This window comes from Cydia splendana, chromosome 14, assembly GCF_910591565.1.
Source record: "Cydia splendana chromosome 14, ilCydSple1.2, whole genome shotgun sequence".
NCBI lineage: Eukaryota > Metazoa > Arthropoda > Insecta > Lepidoptera > Tortricidae > Cydia > Cydia splendana.
The window spans coordinates 4,537,889-4,554,685 of NC_085973.1; the positions used below are offsets into that span (position 1 = coordinate 4,537,889).

General features: G+C 38.6%; 1 protein-coding gene across 1 annotated transcript; it reads right to left on the reverse strand.

Annotated features, from left to right (window-relative positions):
* Positions 1 to 585: 585 nt before the first annotated feature.
* Positions 586 to 2,176, reverse strand: LOC134796859 (pupal cuticle protein G1A-like). The gene is made up of 2 exons (XM_063769067.1): positions 2,161 to 2,176; positions 586 to 1,458 (listed from the first exon to the last, which is right to left on the reverse strand). Exons 1-2 carry the CDS (start codon positions 2,170 to 2,172, stop codon positions 613 to 615), a joined length of 858 nt encoding a protein of 285 aa, XP_063625137.1. The 5' UTR covers positions 2,173 to 2,176; the 3' UTR covers positions 586 to 612.
* Between the last annotated feature and the right edge of the window lie 14,621 nt (positions 2,177 to 16,797).

A 16,797-nucleotide genomic window follows, 5' to 3' on the forward strand; every position in this document is an offset into this window, starting at 1 on the left:
CGATCGCTTTGCGCAAGAGTTTATTCGATGGGCGGCACATCCTATTGATTTTTTGTAGACCGTATTCCCTTCTAATAAGGTTGAAGGTTTTGGTCAGTCTGTGTGTTGGTTTGATACTTCAAACCTGTTCATAACTGGGTTAATGATATGAGGCAGGGTCAATATTCATGATGATTTAGGCTTATTTTTGTGACAAGTATTTAATTATCAAGATGGAGATGAGAATAAATTATTTTTGTTCTTATTTGATTTGTTTTTATTGGTATGTTGGATTTAAACACACAGACAGCAAAACTGCATAACGACTGCGCCGTAGCCATGCTGTTCGTTACAAGTTGCAGTATGCTTCTGTTATTATTCGTTTTTCAACCCTTGCGAGTTCAAATATCGGTTTTATACTACAGAAAAAAATTTTTACTATCTTGTCAAGGTAACCTTCTACTGCTAAGGTTCATAAACTTTTGCAACGTTTGCACATTCATTCACGTATTCAACTTAGTGTATTTCCTGTTAAATTATGTAAATACGAGAAATATTAAGTTCAAAGGGATAATTGCGGATTAAAAAAAAACAAGAAATAAATTAAAGCTTTTTATTTGGTATAAGTTTAGTTTACCACCACCCAGCGGCGTACCTCGGGGTAGCGATCAGTTTGGCGGAGTGTAGGGGTGCGTGCAGGGACAGGGGCGCGGAGTGCGCGGAGAGGAGAGGGGCGGAGTGGAGGGAGTGGGAAGATAGCAGAGGAGCTGAGTGGAGGGATTGGGAAGATAGCAGAGGAGCTGAGTGGAGGGAGGGGGAAGAGAGCAAGGGAGCGGAGTGGGAGATCAGAGGAGCGGAGTGGGAGAGCAGAGGAGCGGAGTGGAGAGAGTGGGAGGATAGGAGAGGGGCAGAGTGGAGAGAGTGAGAGGAGAGTATAGGAGCAGAATGAGCGGAGAGGAGAGGGGCAGAGTGGAGAGAGTGAGAGGAGAGAAGAGGAGCAGAATGAGCGGAGAGGAGAGGGGCAGAGTGGAGAGAGTGAGAGGAGAGAAGAGGAGCAGAATGAGCGGAGAGGAGAGGGGCAGAATGGAGAGAGTGAGAGGAGAGAAGAGGAGCAGAATGAGCGGAGAGAAGAGGGGCAGAGTGTAGGGAGTGGGTGGAGAGCAGAGGAGCAGATTGGAGCGAGTGAGAGGATAGCAGAGGCGCAGAATGGAGGGATGACGACAGCAGAGGCGCGGGGTGTAAATGGGCGCTAGCGTACGGAGACAGCGAGTGCGCGCTCAACAGCGGCCTGTGGCTTAGCAGCGGTGAATGAGCGCTCAGGAGCGGCGCTGAGTCGAGGGAGTGAGCGCTCAGGATCGGCGCTGAGTGGAGAGAAGGAGCGCTCAGGGGGGACAGCAGACCTCCGGGCTCGCCGTAGATTCCACGCTTGTCGCGGGCGGAGGCCGAGGCCGAGGCCGCCAGGTAGAGAAGGGCACACACCTGGAATTACATACATATAATTAATGGTATGTTCAGCAGATTATACCTGAATTGGTAGGTTGCAAAGGGCTATGAACGAATTTACTGTTGAAGCCGTTGCCGACTTATCTTTAGGTTAGTTTTGATGTCCCACTGTCGTATATAGTATACAATCCAGACTCAGAAAGTTTTTATGGCGATACTAAGTTTTCACAGATGAAATTTCTAGGTACTAGGCTATACCTATACTAGGTACAAAAGTCGATTTTCATGTGTGCAGAATGTTCCAAAATATAATATATAGTTGGTCAAGCAGATCTTGTCAGTAGAAAAAGGCGGCAAATTTAAAAAATGTAGGCGCGAAGGGATATCGTCTCATAGAAAATTTGAATTTCGCGCCTTTTTCTACTGACAAGATTGGCTTGACCATCTATAACTAAGTAGTATATGCTCTAGAGACTTGACAAAAAAACCGCTTATTCGTTCGTATGACACATATTTATCTGATGGCAACTGAATACGTCTGAGAACCCTTTAAAAAGATGATGATTCATTCAATTGTTATATAACTTCCAGTAGGTAATTAAAAGTTCACTGCAATAAAAACTTAGCCCTTGATTCAGATGTCACATATTTGGCCTAAAATCTTCCAAATGACGAGGCCAACCAGTTCGTAATCCTCAGTAATGTAATCACTTCACAAAAAAACAAAATTCAACTTACGAAGAATTTCATTTTCACCGTTAAAGCTCGACGTTGTCCGAAACAATGTTGCCATGTGTTGGATCTGCCGTGGTTTTATAGTAACACAGGAATGTCGCAAGGGCTAACATCCCTCCTTCTGATCCAGTTGTCGAAACCGTGTCGACACCTTAAAATTCAATGCTAACACATTAAAATTAGAATATATTAACGTCACATGGGATGATTGACTTTCGATCAATCGAGATTAGTTACCTACAGTGTTTGTGCAAAACGTCATGCTTAAGGTCTAAGTCCCTTGCTTGCTGCAAGAGGGTTTGCGTATCAAATTACTACTTTTATATTATAGTGGGATTGCCAATGTCTTATCGAACGAGCGAGCGAAGCGAACGAAGTTCTTACATTCGACTTGGGACACGCGGCTGGCTAGGGGCACGTCCCGGTATTTCGATGTTTTTAAGCTGACCTATCAGAGGATAGTTTGATACCGTAAAACGGGGTGAAAAGACACGATTTTCAACTTCAAGGACGATTTTCGCCAATAATCCAAATGATAAAAGTAATAATTTTGATATCATTTTTTGAGTCTTGGTTAGTTCTTCAATTTTGCATTTGTGAAATAAATTTTTACCGACCCAATTCAGAGAAAATCAAAGAAAACTACCTGTTTTCTCCATATCCTTAAAACGGGGTCGATAGACACAAGAAAGGGGTGAATAGAAATATTAAGTTTTAGCTGTCATAGGCATCGAATTTGGTCATTATTATGTGGATACTCTATTGGCAAATGGTATATATATCTGTTAAACAGCTATTTGACACAAGATAATTTTTTCGTGTCTTTTAACCCCCAAGGCGTGTCTTTACACCCCTTTGTTGTATCTAATCACCCCCTATGGCGTAACTGTTCACCCCATATGCGTGTCCACTGACCCCTTTATCACGTAAATTTGCTTGTTATTGTTTTTTTTTGCAAAAAAGTGCTTTATTATAGAGAAAATTTGTGATATTATTTATTATTTAGGTAATACAGATACTATATTACCAGGTTAGCTAACTTTTACTTAGTTAATGTCAAAACATTTACCGCTAGAACAAAGTTCAGACAGGCTTCATTTCTTACCTCGGCGAGACCTTACTTTAGAGTCAAAAAAATCTAACTTTTAGGCAGTTTGATTAAGTTCTTTTGGTATCAATGTAGAGAATAAATAGTCTACTTTATACGCATTCCAAAAAATCTTATTTAAGAGATGTACGTTTTTAAATATAACAACTTGAAAGAAAAAGTTCAAAATTTCTCTATTCACCCCGCGATTTCTGTTCACCCCGTTTTACGGTACTCAAGAACTTAAATAAATTTGTTCTAATTTAAATGAAATTCGGTAAACGTGTAGTTGAGGGCATTATATTTTAGTCATTAAATTATGAGCAGCTCGATCAAGGGGTTATTGAGCTAGAAGAGCTTAGAAAGCTAAAAAGCTATTTGTGAGGGGTCTTGCTATTCTGGTCAGCTTTTTGTAAGAAAGTATGGTCGAGTTTGGTATCAAATGAAAGTCCTCGGCTTGCACTTTTATCGTTTTTAAATTTACCATTTTGAAATAATTAACAAGATAAAAATAATCATAATGTAGGTATTTGACATTTGACAGGAAATATTTCGGCTTACCACAGATACAGTATCAGTTAAGGGCTCCACAGACCTTGTAATATATCCACGCGATTTTTGATCCATTGCCGCCTATAGTGGGACATAAAATAGTAGAAATTAAGTGAATTTAAAAATACCGACAACCATTTTTATTAAAAATGTTATGCTCGTGTAACGTGCTCGGATTACGTGTAATTTATGTTATGACTAAAACATTGTTTGTTTCTCGTATAAGTGATTTATAATCTTAGAGAAATAAATATATTTGAACTGAACTGAACTGAAATTAAATAAAATGGAACTCTAAAATTTCCATAGTATAGTCGGTCAAACAAGTTTGTCAGTAGAAAAAGGCGCGATATTCAAATTTTCTATGGGACGATAACCCTTCGCGCCTACATTTTTTGCCGCTTTTTTCTACTGACCGAAATGGCTTGATAAACTATAAATTGTTGCCATGTGTAAGTATTTTACGTCAAAAATGTGACAGCTACGTAGAAAGTGGCGCCCTCATTTATTAACCGACTTCCAAATCTTAAAAGGAGGAGATTCGATTGTGATTTTTTTATGTTTGTTACACCATATCGCCGTCATTACTGGCCCGATTTTGAAAATTATTTTTTGATTGAACGTATATGCATACAAATTGGTCCCGTTTTTGTCAAAACCCAGTTCTGATGATGGGATCCATGAGGAATCGAGGGAACTCCTTAAATCTTAAAGGCATACATATAGTGATTTACGTGTTTTATCAACAAATCAAGCATATATATTCGAAAAAGTGACATTTGATGAAGTGGAACCGCTGATGACGATCAGAACGGAACTCTTCAATGAAGCATAGTTCACGTTTGGCGATTTGTCCTCTTCGTTATGTTTGTTAAGCAAGTTAAGTTTTTGAGCCACATTTTTGTCAAGCTCGAGTTCTGATGATGGGATCCACGAGGAATCGAGGGAACTCCTCAAATCTTAAAGGCATGCGTATAGAGATTTTTGTATTTTCATCAGAAAATCAAGCATTTTCATTAAAAACTGTCGCATTTGATGAAGTGGAACTGCTGATGATGATCAGAACGGAACTCTTCAACGACGCATAGTTCACGTTTAGCGATTTGTCCTCTTCGTTATGTTTGTTAAGCAAGTTAAGTTTTTAAGCCACATTTTTGCCAAGCTCGAGCGAGGTCTGATGATGGTATCCATGAGGAATCGAGACAACTCTTCAAATCTGAAAGGCATGCGTATAGAGATTTGTGTATTTTCATCAGAAAATCAAGAATTTACATTAAAAACTGTCGCATTTGATGAAGTGGAACTGCTGATGATGATCAGAACAGAACTCTTCAATGACTACACGTTTGGCGATTTCGAATTTCGATTTTGACGGAACTGGCCCTGGAACCAGACCTGACCTGGATCCGGGCTCTTATCTGGACCTGAACCCGGACTTGGACCTGGACTTGGACCTAGACTTGGACCTCGACCTGGACCTGGTCCTGGACCCGGAACTGGACCCGGACCCGGACTCGGACCCGGACTCGGACCTTGACCCGGAAAACCACTGATACCTAAGCTAAATAATAATACTATGATTACCTACCTACCATAAAATGTAGGTATAAAGTATAATGATGCCAAACTTACTAGCCCCTCCCGCTCAAACCCCCGTACACCGCACCACACGTGCCGTTAAGTGGGTTAGGTTAGGTTTGAACTGCGATCCTCACAGAACCGAAAAAAAGTGGGTTAGGTTAGGTTAGAACTGCGAGCCTTACAGAAACGAAATGCTACTAGAAAAGTGGTTTTGGTTAGGTTCGAACGGCAATCCTCACAGAACCGAACTGCTATCAGAGAAGTGGGTTCGTGAGGCTAAAACTGCGACCCTTACAGAAACGAAATGCTACCTACTAGATAAGTGGGTGGTTTTACCTCCTTTTCTACCTAGTGCACCATATATGTAATCTTTCACCGGCCCCATAGAAATCGGTTTTTTTTCTTGAAAATTATTTTTTACTACTTTATGTCGAACTATACGAGTAAGTAGGTGCAACAAAGTTAATCGCTCTATATAATTTTTGGCAAACCGCAAGTTCTCAGTTCGGGGCGAACTACTAGTTTAAGTAAACTATTAAATTACACACATTATCAATTACTATGTCTTTACAGTATACATTACTAAGGACGACTTTAAAATCTGAAGCCCAATCAGAGAAAGATCACTGCAAAATTTTAACACCTCTTACAACAAGGTTCAAGATTACATAGATGCAATACATACACATGTTCTGTTTGTTTTATTTAAGGACTTAAAAACGTTCTGCCGGCGTATTAACGTATCTATTATGGATGGTTTTATCCACGTGATAAAATAACTGTCACTTTTTAACACCGCGGGATAGGAAGGAACGGACACCGTTTTATCATGCTGTCACGTAGACAATTGAACGACCATCATATCCGTCTGTAATAAATTAATTATTTTATTTATTATTTTTATGTTGTGTTCATTGATTTGAAATTTGATTAGATATACTTACCTCTCGTCCACATAAGAAATAATACTTACAAAACTCTAAAAATACCATGGTTCAGACAGTATGAATCAAGTATGAACTACATTAACTGCCATTAATGCGTTAATTTGCTCTAAAAATTAAATAGGAACATAAATTTGTCAGATGCAATCAGTAAAGTTGATAATCTCGATACGAGCATTATGTGGCCCCGCGGCGATTCCCACGTTTACCTAACCTACGAGTACATATATTGTAGACCTGCTCCCAAAGATTAAATTTGTAATATTATTGAATAGGTATGCTGCAACTAGTTACGACTAAAACCGGTAAAATTTACCGGTAAATAAGTAAATAACTGTCAAATAACGTTGTATCATTTACAAATTTAACTTATAAGCAATTACAGTACCTAACTGACTTCCGTACATTTAAGTTTTAAGTACAGAATAAATAAGCCAGATAGTCCGTGGCGTTCACGACAAAAAGTGTGATTTAGGGGAAATGATGATGATGGAATTTCCTTTTGCAAAGTTGCTCCTTTTAACTCACAGATTGATTTAGGAAGGGGAGCCAACCGGATTGAGGGGGGTGCCCCCCGGAATTTGAAAAAAAAAAGTTTTGCTATGTGCTCAAGTTTGGTATCATTTTCGGGTAAATCAAGGATGCTAAATTTATTTGTGATATTTAATTTATACGGTTTCATATAAATAATTTTTAAGTAAATTTTTATTTTCATTTTATTCAAATTATTTATATGAAACGGTATAAATTAAATATCAGAAACGAATTTAGCATCCTTGAGTTACACGAGAATGATACCAAACTTGACCACATAGTACAACTTTATGTTTTACAAATTTCGGGGGGCACCCCCCCCCCCCCCCCTTTAAGTCAAAATTTTCACCCCTTCCTATATCAATCTGTGAGTCAAAAGAGCAACTCTGCAAAAGGAAATTCCATCATCATCATTTACCGTATAATTAAGTGAACACCAGAGACTAAGATGGATTTTGGAACTTTAAATTCTGTAATAAGATAGCGTGATGGGATCCTGGCCTAAAACGTGCGCCTTGCGCATGCGTTACTTGGATAATTGCTGATTGCTGTCAAAATACGATTTTATATTACATTTTAAGCCTGGTTACCTTGTTCGAGAATATTATGAGTTAATAGGGTTAATATTACGAAATAATTAAGTACAAACGAGGATTTCATTAACGCCCAAACTACGATTTGCTTTTATGTTTATCATTCATTAGGCTCTGCCCGCGAGTTTGTCCGCGTAAAATTGATTAAATTAGTTACTTTGCTTTTAATGACATTCTTTTTTTTTTAATTTATTTAATAAAACACAAAGTACAGTGTTACCTATAATTAAAGTTTCGCCAAACTGTAAAACAGTTTGTTGGCGATGCGCTCAACTAAACTAAAACAACAACAGTTGGTACTTAGGTAGGTAGTTAATATTATATAACAAATATCAACAACACAGCTGCCTGTAATAAACCCTATTTGTTACAAGTATTCGCTAATGTTGCGAATAAGTTCCGAAAGTTTTTATTAAATATCTTACAGGGTTTAATGTCTCTGTTTTTTTGAGGATCGGTTTTGTCTGTATCATGTGTAGGGTCACTTTTAAATAAATTTGCCCGCATATGTAATCAATTCTATTTAAATAATAATCTTTAAATTTTGTATAAAACCAATGAGACTTATCGACAAGTCTAATTAATTATTACTTATGGAGCCAACCAACAAGGATTACAATAGCCAATCTTGATGACTCATAGAAGAGCAGAATTAAAACTTTTAAGTTGTTGGAGTAGGAATGAAAGACAGACATATTTGGAGAGCTTTTATTATAACATTTATAACCTACAAGTATTCAGGTCACTATACACATACGCACTACAATTACACTTTAAAACAAAAGTTCACACAACCTTAAATACCACACCATAAAAATACGTTTGTACAAAATTTGCGTGTTGTTTCAAACGCTTGAGCGCGGGCGAGTTGATCGCTCGGGCGAACCAGACGTGTTGCCTCCCTGTCCCACTGACGTACGAATTTACAAGTGCGACAGAGAGACAACACGTCGAACGTGGTTTGCGATAGGCACTCAGTGAAAAACCGTTTTGTTATTACACAGCTATTACGGATCTAGAGATATATTTGTATTGGATCGCAGGAGACCACGATTGGCTGGCACTAACACAACTATTGGAAACATACACCTGAAGAAGAAGCTACTGCAAACATCGAAAAAGATCGTCTAAAATATCTGCATCTCTGTCGCTCGACAAATGCAAAAGCGAAAGAGATGAATATAGTCGATATTAGAATATCACAATAGCCCTGTAGGGCTAAGATGGTCGGCTCTTTATCATTTGTCACCATGCCTGTCACATTCTAACAAATATGTAAGTGCGAAAGTGACGCATGGCATGACAGGTGATAAAAATGAGACCATGATATCGCTTCTGGGCAAATAATGTAGACAAAACACAATGACGTTCAGAGTATTACGAGGTAGACATGTTATTAAATATGTGACAATTGCAGGTGCCATTCAGATAAGAAGAAAATGTTAGTCCCTGAAGATTAGTTGATCGTGAGACAGATTTAAATAATTATCACTTAATTAAATTAAAACAAACAATGGTGTTGAATGGTAACAAACACCATCACATGAAACCGTGCGAATGTAATGAAATATTGTTTGTTTAGTAATAAATAAATTTACGAAACGTCATTGGCAAAGTACTAACGTTGCAACTCGTTTTATCTACAATATTATTCCAGTAACATTCCGTCCATTTTGAATGTCACTTTGTCACCGATTTGTACTAAAAATTGTTTATCACGATGTGACGACAAGGTTATTTCAAAATGACCCGCCATTTTAAAGTCCAATAAAACCCAGAATCTTAAAGTCCAACTTGCTAAAAATTCCGAGTAAACTCTTATCTTGACATTCCAACTGAACTATAAATACACTTAGGTACGAGTAACCATCCGATTCTTCACAAGATTACGAAGGGTCCACACTGTCCACGCGTGTATTATGGTCGCGCTCGATTGACATGATCATGATACATCATCAGACGATATCAAGCGCTGTATATACAGATGTGATGGTTGGACATTTAATTACCAGGTACTAGCATAACGTTGATAAGGCCAAGAAGCCGTGTACACTGTCGGGCTATACACCTGAGGTGTGTACGTGTTATAGCTGTTATAATACGTTGGCGGGTTGTGGTAGATGACCTGCCGGGAATATTCTGGCTGTTCCAAGTGGACTGTGTGTGTGATGGGCACGGAGACGGAGTAGACGGTCTTGGCTTGGGTGTGGATCTCCGTGGATTCGGGGTACTCGTAGACTGGGAGCTGGGGAAAAAACCACATTTATTGCTATTGTTCGTATGCATAGAGTCGCATAGTTAATACATGTGACTTGAAATTCGTAGTAGGTATACGCCTAGAGATTCGGTAAAATGTGTGTAATATATTCGCATCATGTATGCATTCTGAAACTCAGAACGGGCACCACGGGAATGTATACAAACCTCGAGTACAAAATGATGACGCTGGCGATGATATTGGAAGGCATCACAAGCCTTGAGACTATAATACTCACCAGGATGTTAGAAGTCATCAAGAGAGAGTCAAGAGTTTTTTTCTTTGTGATAAGTTGATAACAGCCTTAAAATAGCCGGATGGTCTAGGATCAGGGAGCACTACTGCTTAGAGACATCTCACTTATCTGATGATGATGATTCTTCCGGCCGATTTCGACCATGGCGACCACTTCGACTCCTAGTTCGTTCGGCGCTCGTGCGCCCGAAGATGGCTGACGCAGCCGATCTTCGAGGTGAACCCCCGCGGCTGTGTAGACTGACTAATCTACTCCAAGCATGTATTTACAGCCTTGTGAGTAATCACCAGGACTGCTACCGGCTACAAGCCCGCGTCTAGAGCCAGCAGCATGCACAATGCGTTCAAGCAGACGAGATTGAGCGCGTGGTGTGGGGCGTGGAGTACCGTGTTGGAGGGGCGGACCACGGTGTGCACGGAGACAGGGTAGGCATGTGTGTGTGCCCAGCTTCGCTTGTCCCGCACGGCTGAAGAAGTCGCCAGCGCGACGTAGGTTAGGACCAGGATCTGGAAAGAATAATGAAGTTATTGATAATTATATCGGAAGTTATGGACAAGTAACATTTGATATTTCGTCGTCTAGTAATTTTAAAAATACTAAATAAATAATAAATCAAAGTCTATAAGTAAATCAAGAGTTAGGTTCTCAGAGCTATTGAGAATTGAGGTAGGTAAGTAAACAATAAATAAAACATAAAGTTTCGCTTTGGAAAAGCGCCTGTGAATAAAGTTGGCAAAATCCTTACTAAGCGTAGTGTAGTTTATTCACAGCAAGCTTTTTTAACCCGTATGATAGTGACTGATCCAAATACGACGATGAAGAATATACTTACATACAATATTTCCTCTTGAATAAATGGGCATTTTCACTTAATTGAACACCTTTACCGGCCGGTTAGCAATCGTTACAAAACTGACGGTCAATGTCAAATCCCATGCATTTTGTCAGGAATGTAACGGTTAGACGTTACTGAAACACGACTTAAGTCGCGCTTAACTTGTACAAGTTAAATGAAAATGCCCAAATAACAGAAAGAGGCAGTCACAACTAGAAGAAAAGATAGGAAAAATAGGAAAATACTAAACGTATTTCGTACTCTTACCCTTATTCATAAACGTTTACAAAAGTTGACAAGCCGATAATAATCGTTTGTCCCTTTCCATCATACCAATACGTCGGAAAGGGACAAACGATTATTATCGGCTTGGCAACTTTAGTAAACGTTTATGAATAAGGGGGTTAGTATGTAACTTCATGTACAGTCAAGTGTAAAAATATGGAAATGTGTTAATAGGCCTGTTGCAAGTAACAAAGAATCACGGAAATAATGGTTTCAAAGAAACATATATGTTAATATGTTTCTAAAAAATGGCCCAATCTCAGTATAAACTGGAGGATTATTAATATATTCAATAAAATAAAAGTGCAAAAGTCTCCAATCGGCCATTATTACTGAAACGCCAATCAGAAGCGTTCTAAACAGTGACGTCATCAATCCATAACATATTTCTTAGAGCAACATAGACAACCTCATTGACCGAAATCCATACGTTCTCACCAAAGAGTTCGAAGGTGCAAAAAAATGTTATTTCGCCACTAAACATTTATTACGTCCAAAAAATATTATTACACGATATAAAGGAGGTATCTATTTGTTATTATCTAAATAAAATGCTAAATAATACGATATTTCACCAACAAACTTTTTTAATTATTTGGCTGAATGGAACTATCATTGCCATGTTGGCTGTCGTAACTAGAAAAAATGAAAAATTAAAAAGTAAAACCGGCACTCGGTGATTTTCACTCAAAATTTACATGTATCTAAATAATTCATCTTAAATTGCAACCGTGTGAGAGTTTTTGTGTAAAATGAGTTATTGTGATAATTTTTTGTAATGTATTTATCATCCCTAATCGTAATATATGGTGCTGAATTAACAATATCATTCGGATTCAAGGGTAATTCGTAACTGTAAGTATGTAAACAATGTCTAATTGTCTACCACCCCACGACCAACTAAATGGTGACGTCACAAATGTCGTGCGAGGCGTTTTCGCGCGAGTTTTAAACTAGCTATAATAAAATGCAATTATTTATGTTAAATCTTATGAGTATAGCTGAAATATTGTGTTTTTCGGAACCAATACAAGTGTACCGACAATAATAAAAGGGATTTCAAAATTTGTCATCAGGCCTATTCTCTGACATAAGAGCTATGGGACATATTTTTGAGATGATTTGTGCACCCCTATTTTTAACCGACTTCCATTTCATAGAAGGAGGAGGTTCTGTATTCGGTTGTGGCTATGTTTTTTTTTTTATGTATGTTCATCGATTACTCCGAGACCCGTGGGCCGATTTGAGTAATTCTTTTTTGTTCGAAAGGAGGTAGTTCCAAGGTGGTCCCACATTAATCTGGTGCTGTTCTGATGATGGGATCCATGAGGAATTGAGGGAACTCCTCAATTTTTAAATGCACATGTAGGGTGATTTGGGTGTTTTCTTAAGCAACTCGAGCATTTTCTCTCGAAAACCACCAATTTGATGAAGTGGACCTGATGATGATGATTGTTTTGATGATAATCATGACGATTTCTTAAAATGTACGACGTTCAGCGATTATTCCGAGACCCGTGGTCCGATTTGTGCAATTCTTTTTTTTTGTTTGAAGGGAACTGCCTCCAAGAGCGTCCCACATTAATCTGGTGCTGTTCTGGTGATGGGATCCGTGAAGAATTGAGGGAACTCCTCAATTTTTAAAGGCACATGTATGGTGATTTGGGTACTGCTTAAGCAAATCAAGCATTTCCTCTTAAAAACCACTATTTTGATGGAGTGGACCTGATGATGATGATTGTTGATGATAAATGATGATGATTTTATAAGTGTAGATTACTCCGGAACCCGTGGTCCGATTTGAGTAATTATTTTTTTGTTTGAACGAAGTTACCTCCAAGGTGTTCCCATAATATTGTTGGTTATAATCTGGTGACGGAATTCATAAGGAAATGAGGGAACTCCTCAATTTTTAAAGGTACGAGTATGGCGACATCGTTGTTTTTTATACTAACTCAAACATTTCCTCCCGTTAATAACCCATTTGATGAAGTACAACTGTAGCCTTACCACGAGTTTGACACTACATCTTCGCTATCGTCTTCGTAACTTACATTCTATACATCTCGCTCGCACTAATAGGATGCCAGTACGAGCGAGACGCATAGAAAGTAAGTTACGCACACGCTAGCGAATATGTCAGTGTTAGACTTATGGTAATAGGCTACTGAAGAGTCGGGAAATGGCGGTTGAAGGGTTGGTGGTTCAGGCTTCATGGTCGAGGGGTTCCGTGATCAGGGGTTGATGTGCTGTGAGGTTGAGTGATCTGGGGGTTGAGGGATTGGGTCAGTGGCGGGGCGGAGGATGGATTTTGTGTTTGTGCACTGTAGTGACAGGAATGATTACGAATTTAGTGATACGCATCATTATTATTTTCATTCATGCGTCACGCGTCACTCATAAGCTGTTAACAATGCCTTACAATTAAAAATGGAAAAATAAAAACTTTTACAAAAAAAAAAGAAAACCGACTTCAAAAAGGATAAAATAAAATATAATCCGTTTTTAAGTATACGCGTTACTAACTGATATGTTTGAAGTCGGTGCCAAGACAAATAGTAACAATACCGGTCAAAAATAATCAGCTTTATGTCTATAAATCACATTACAACTGTACTAATAGGTATTATAATAGTGAAAGTAATTCTGTCTGTCTCTTTGTCACCTTTTCAGGTAAACAACTGCCATGTAAACTGGTGAAATTTGCCATGCAGGTAAAAAGCTAAAGCCCTGTAGATGGTTCTTGAATTGTTTTATATTTTGAAATCAAGTTCTCTGGATAAGAGGCGGGAAATAACTCAGTCCCAATCCCACACCTGAGTACTATGGCCAGTTCGAAAATTAGTAAAAATTGCTCTTTAAAAAACATATCGGCAATCGCATTGGTTTTATACTAGTACCGACAAACATGGTACGGACTGCGCCAAGGTGGATTTACAGTGGGTTCTTAGGTATCTACAGAAAGTATGATAATTGCTGTCGTGTAAGGCAATCCTTGTTATGGCAAACATTGTTATCGGATCGCCCTAAAATCATGGTATGCTTCAAATTTGGCTTGGCACCGACTTCAAACATATCAGTTAGTAACGCATATACTTAAAAACGGATTATATTTTATTTTATCCTTTTTGAAGTCGGTTTTCTTTTTTTTTGTAAAAGTTTTTATTACACTTGACTTTACCATCGCCCACACTGTTAACTGTCCATCGGTAAATAAACCTTATTACAAAAGGCATAAGGGCCACCGATGGACAGTTAAGAGTGTTGGTGTTTGTACCTAAAAGGTGTTCACCTAATTCAGCAGGCGTATCATGGATGGTTTTATCCACGTGATAAAATAACTGTCACTTTTTAACACCGCGGGATAGAAAGTGACGGACACCGTTTTATCACGCTGTCACGTAGACATGAACGACCAACATATCAGTACAGATTGCAGGATGTTTTCAAAAAATGTGTGACTTTGGTGGACATTCGATAATTGAAATCCCGAGTGTTAAAAATACAGGACTTTGAGGAATTTTTTTCATGAAATCTACTGTTGTTTTAAATGCCTAAATATAAGAAATTAGCAACGTACCACAGTCTTCATATTGCAGTCTATCACGTTCAGGCGTCCGTTTTCTTTCGATAATCACGATTGACTAGAGACGACCTTGCGGCGGTCAGTTTTATATAAAAATGCGGGTCCAGCGCCGAAAACGTCGAAACAGGATTTAGCGACTCATATACCTAACTATAAAATGAATCTTTTACCTAGACGCTATTTTTATATTTAGAAAGGTCGTGATGACTGTGAAGGAGTTTTCCTGGGACAAATGGACGCAGTTTAGCGAAAAACCTATTCATCCTCAAAAATAAGGAGTTATCACAAAAGTTAAAATTTTATCGAAACTTTTTTGGAGTGCATCCTTATTTTCCCCCAATTTCATCGAAACGGGAACTAGGCAATGTTTAAGAACTCATTTAAATTTGACATGCGGTTAATTTTAATAGTCTTACTTCGCCGCTGGTGGCCTAGCGGTAAGAGCGCGCGACTTGCAATCCGGAGGTCGCGGGTTCAAACCCCGGCTCGTACCAACAATGAGTTTTTCGGAATTTATGTACGAAATATCATTTGATATTTATCAGTCGCTTTTCGGTGAAGGAAAACATCGTGAGGAAACCGGACTAATCCCAATAAGGCCTCCCCTCTGGGTTGGAAGGTCAGATGGCAGTCCTTTCGTAAAAAATAGTGCCTACATTCTTGGGATTAGTTGTCAAGCGGCCCCAGACTCCCATGAGCCATGGCAAAATGCCGTGATAACGCGAGGAAGAAGAGATGACGAAGACGTAGTCTTACTTCGCAATGAGAATTATTATTCTAGGCACTTTTTGGAGACCGGTAATTTGCCCAGTCTATTCCTATATGTTTCATCTACCAATGGCTCGCTTAGCGACCAAATCCTGTCATATTCAATTCACCTCTAAAAGTAAGATCACACTGGTAAACAAACTGATACACGATGGCACTTAGACCGGGAGCGGTTCCATAAATAATAGAATATTTTATACTTTACCGAGCAGGTACTATTAGAATAGAAGATGTAGATTGTAGACGATGTAGTAAAGTAAATGTACCATAGACTATCTAGATGGGTGTTTTATGTAGGAGTACCTGGGGAGCTAAATCCTGAGTTTTCTGCAGTGATGTCAGTCGTTCAATTTTTCCTCCTTTAAGGAGATTAATACTAAGATCTTCCTGGAAAGGTCTAGTATTACAAAATAGTGTTATTCCAATAAGATAAACTTTTCAGACATGTCACGGTGGAAAGTACCTATAGTTGTTATTTTTATTTTTATTATTGTGGTGTTGTGGGCCTTTGAGTGTCGCATCGACCAGCATTGATCTATTGTGACGGCCCTTTAAAGTTCATTACTAATGCCCGTTGCATCCAGAAAGTTCCAGATTCTTTGGGCCGTAATGTTCTGTACCTCATATTACCTATAGTTGTTATGATGAGAACATTTACTTAAGCCTGGGTTCCTCTCCCTTACTCCCTATATGTATAGGACGTTCAGTATTTTAGTCAGGCATTTTCTGACAGTGATTTTTTGTTGACAAAGTGACTTTCTTTCTACATAGCCCAGCCGTAAAATGGGGTGAGTAGGTGCAAAACTGACATTCAAACCTCGATAACATTTTATTTTTACATATGCAAACTGAATGGTGTATAAGTGTTCCGGACGTTTGTATTTATGTTTTTATTTTATTTTGGGTAGTTCCATTTCATAACTTTGACGATAAATAGGAAATCCCACCTCACCCCGTAGTCCCTCGTATTTGGGGTGAGTTGGGTTTTCATACAAAGGTGATTTTGGAAGATTGTTGGATTGTTTTTTTTTTATTATGAGTATTACTATAGCTCCATTTTAAATTGGAATACATTATTTTTGTAGCAGTAGGTAGCCTTAAAAACCCACCTCACCCCCCTCTCAATCCTTCTCTCCCCATTCATAAGCCAACTCTCCCCGCGAACCCTACTCACCCCATTTTACGGTAATAGATATCCACCATCGACGCAGAAGAACATTGGTAAAGTTATAGACTTATAAGGTCAAGCAAATAAATAAAATCGGGTTATTTTTATACATAATGAATGACACACATACACCAACACATAATTTAGTACTAAGTTACGGTATTTCTTGTTATATAGCATCCTTTCGATCATTC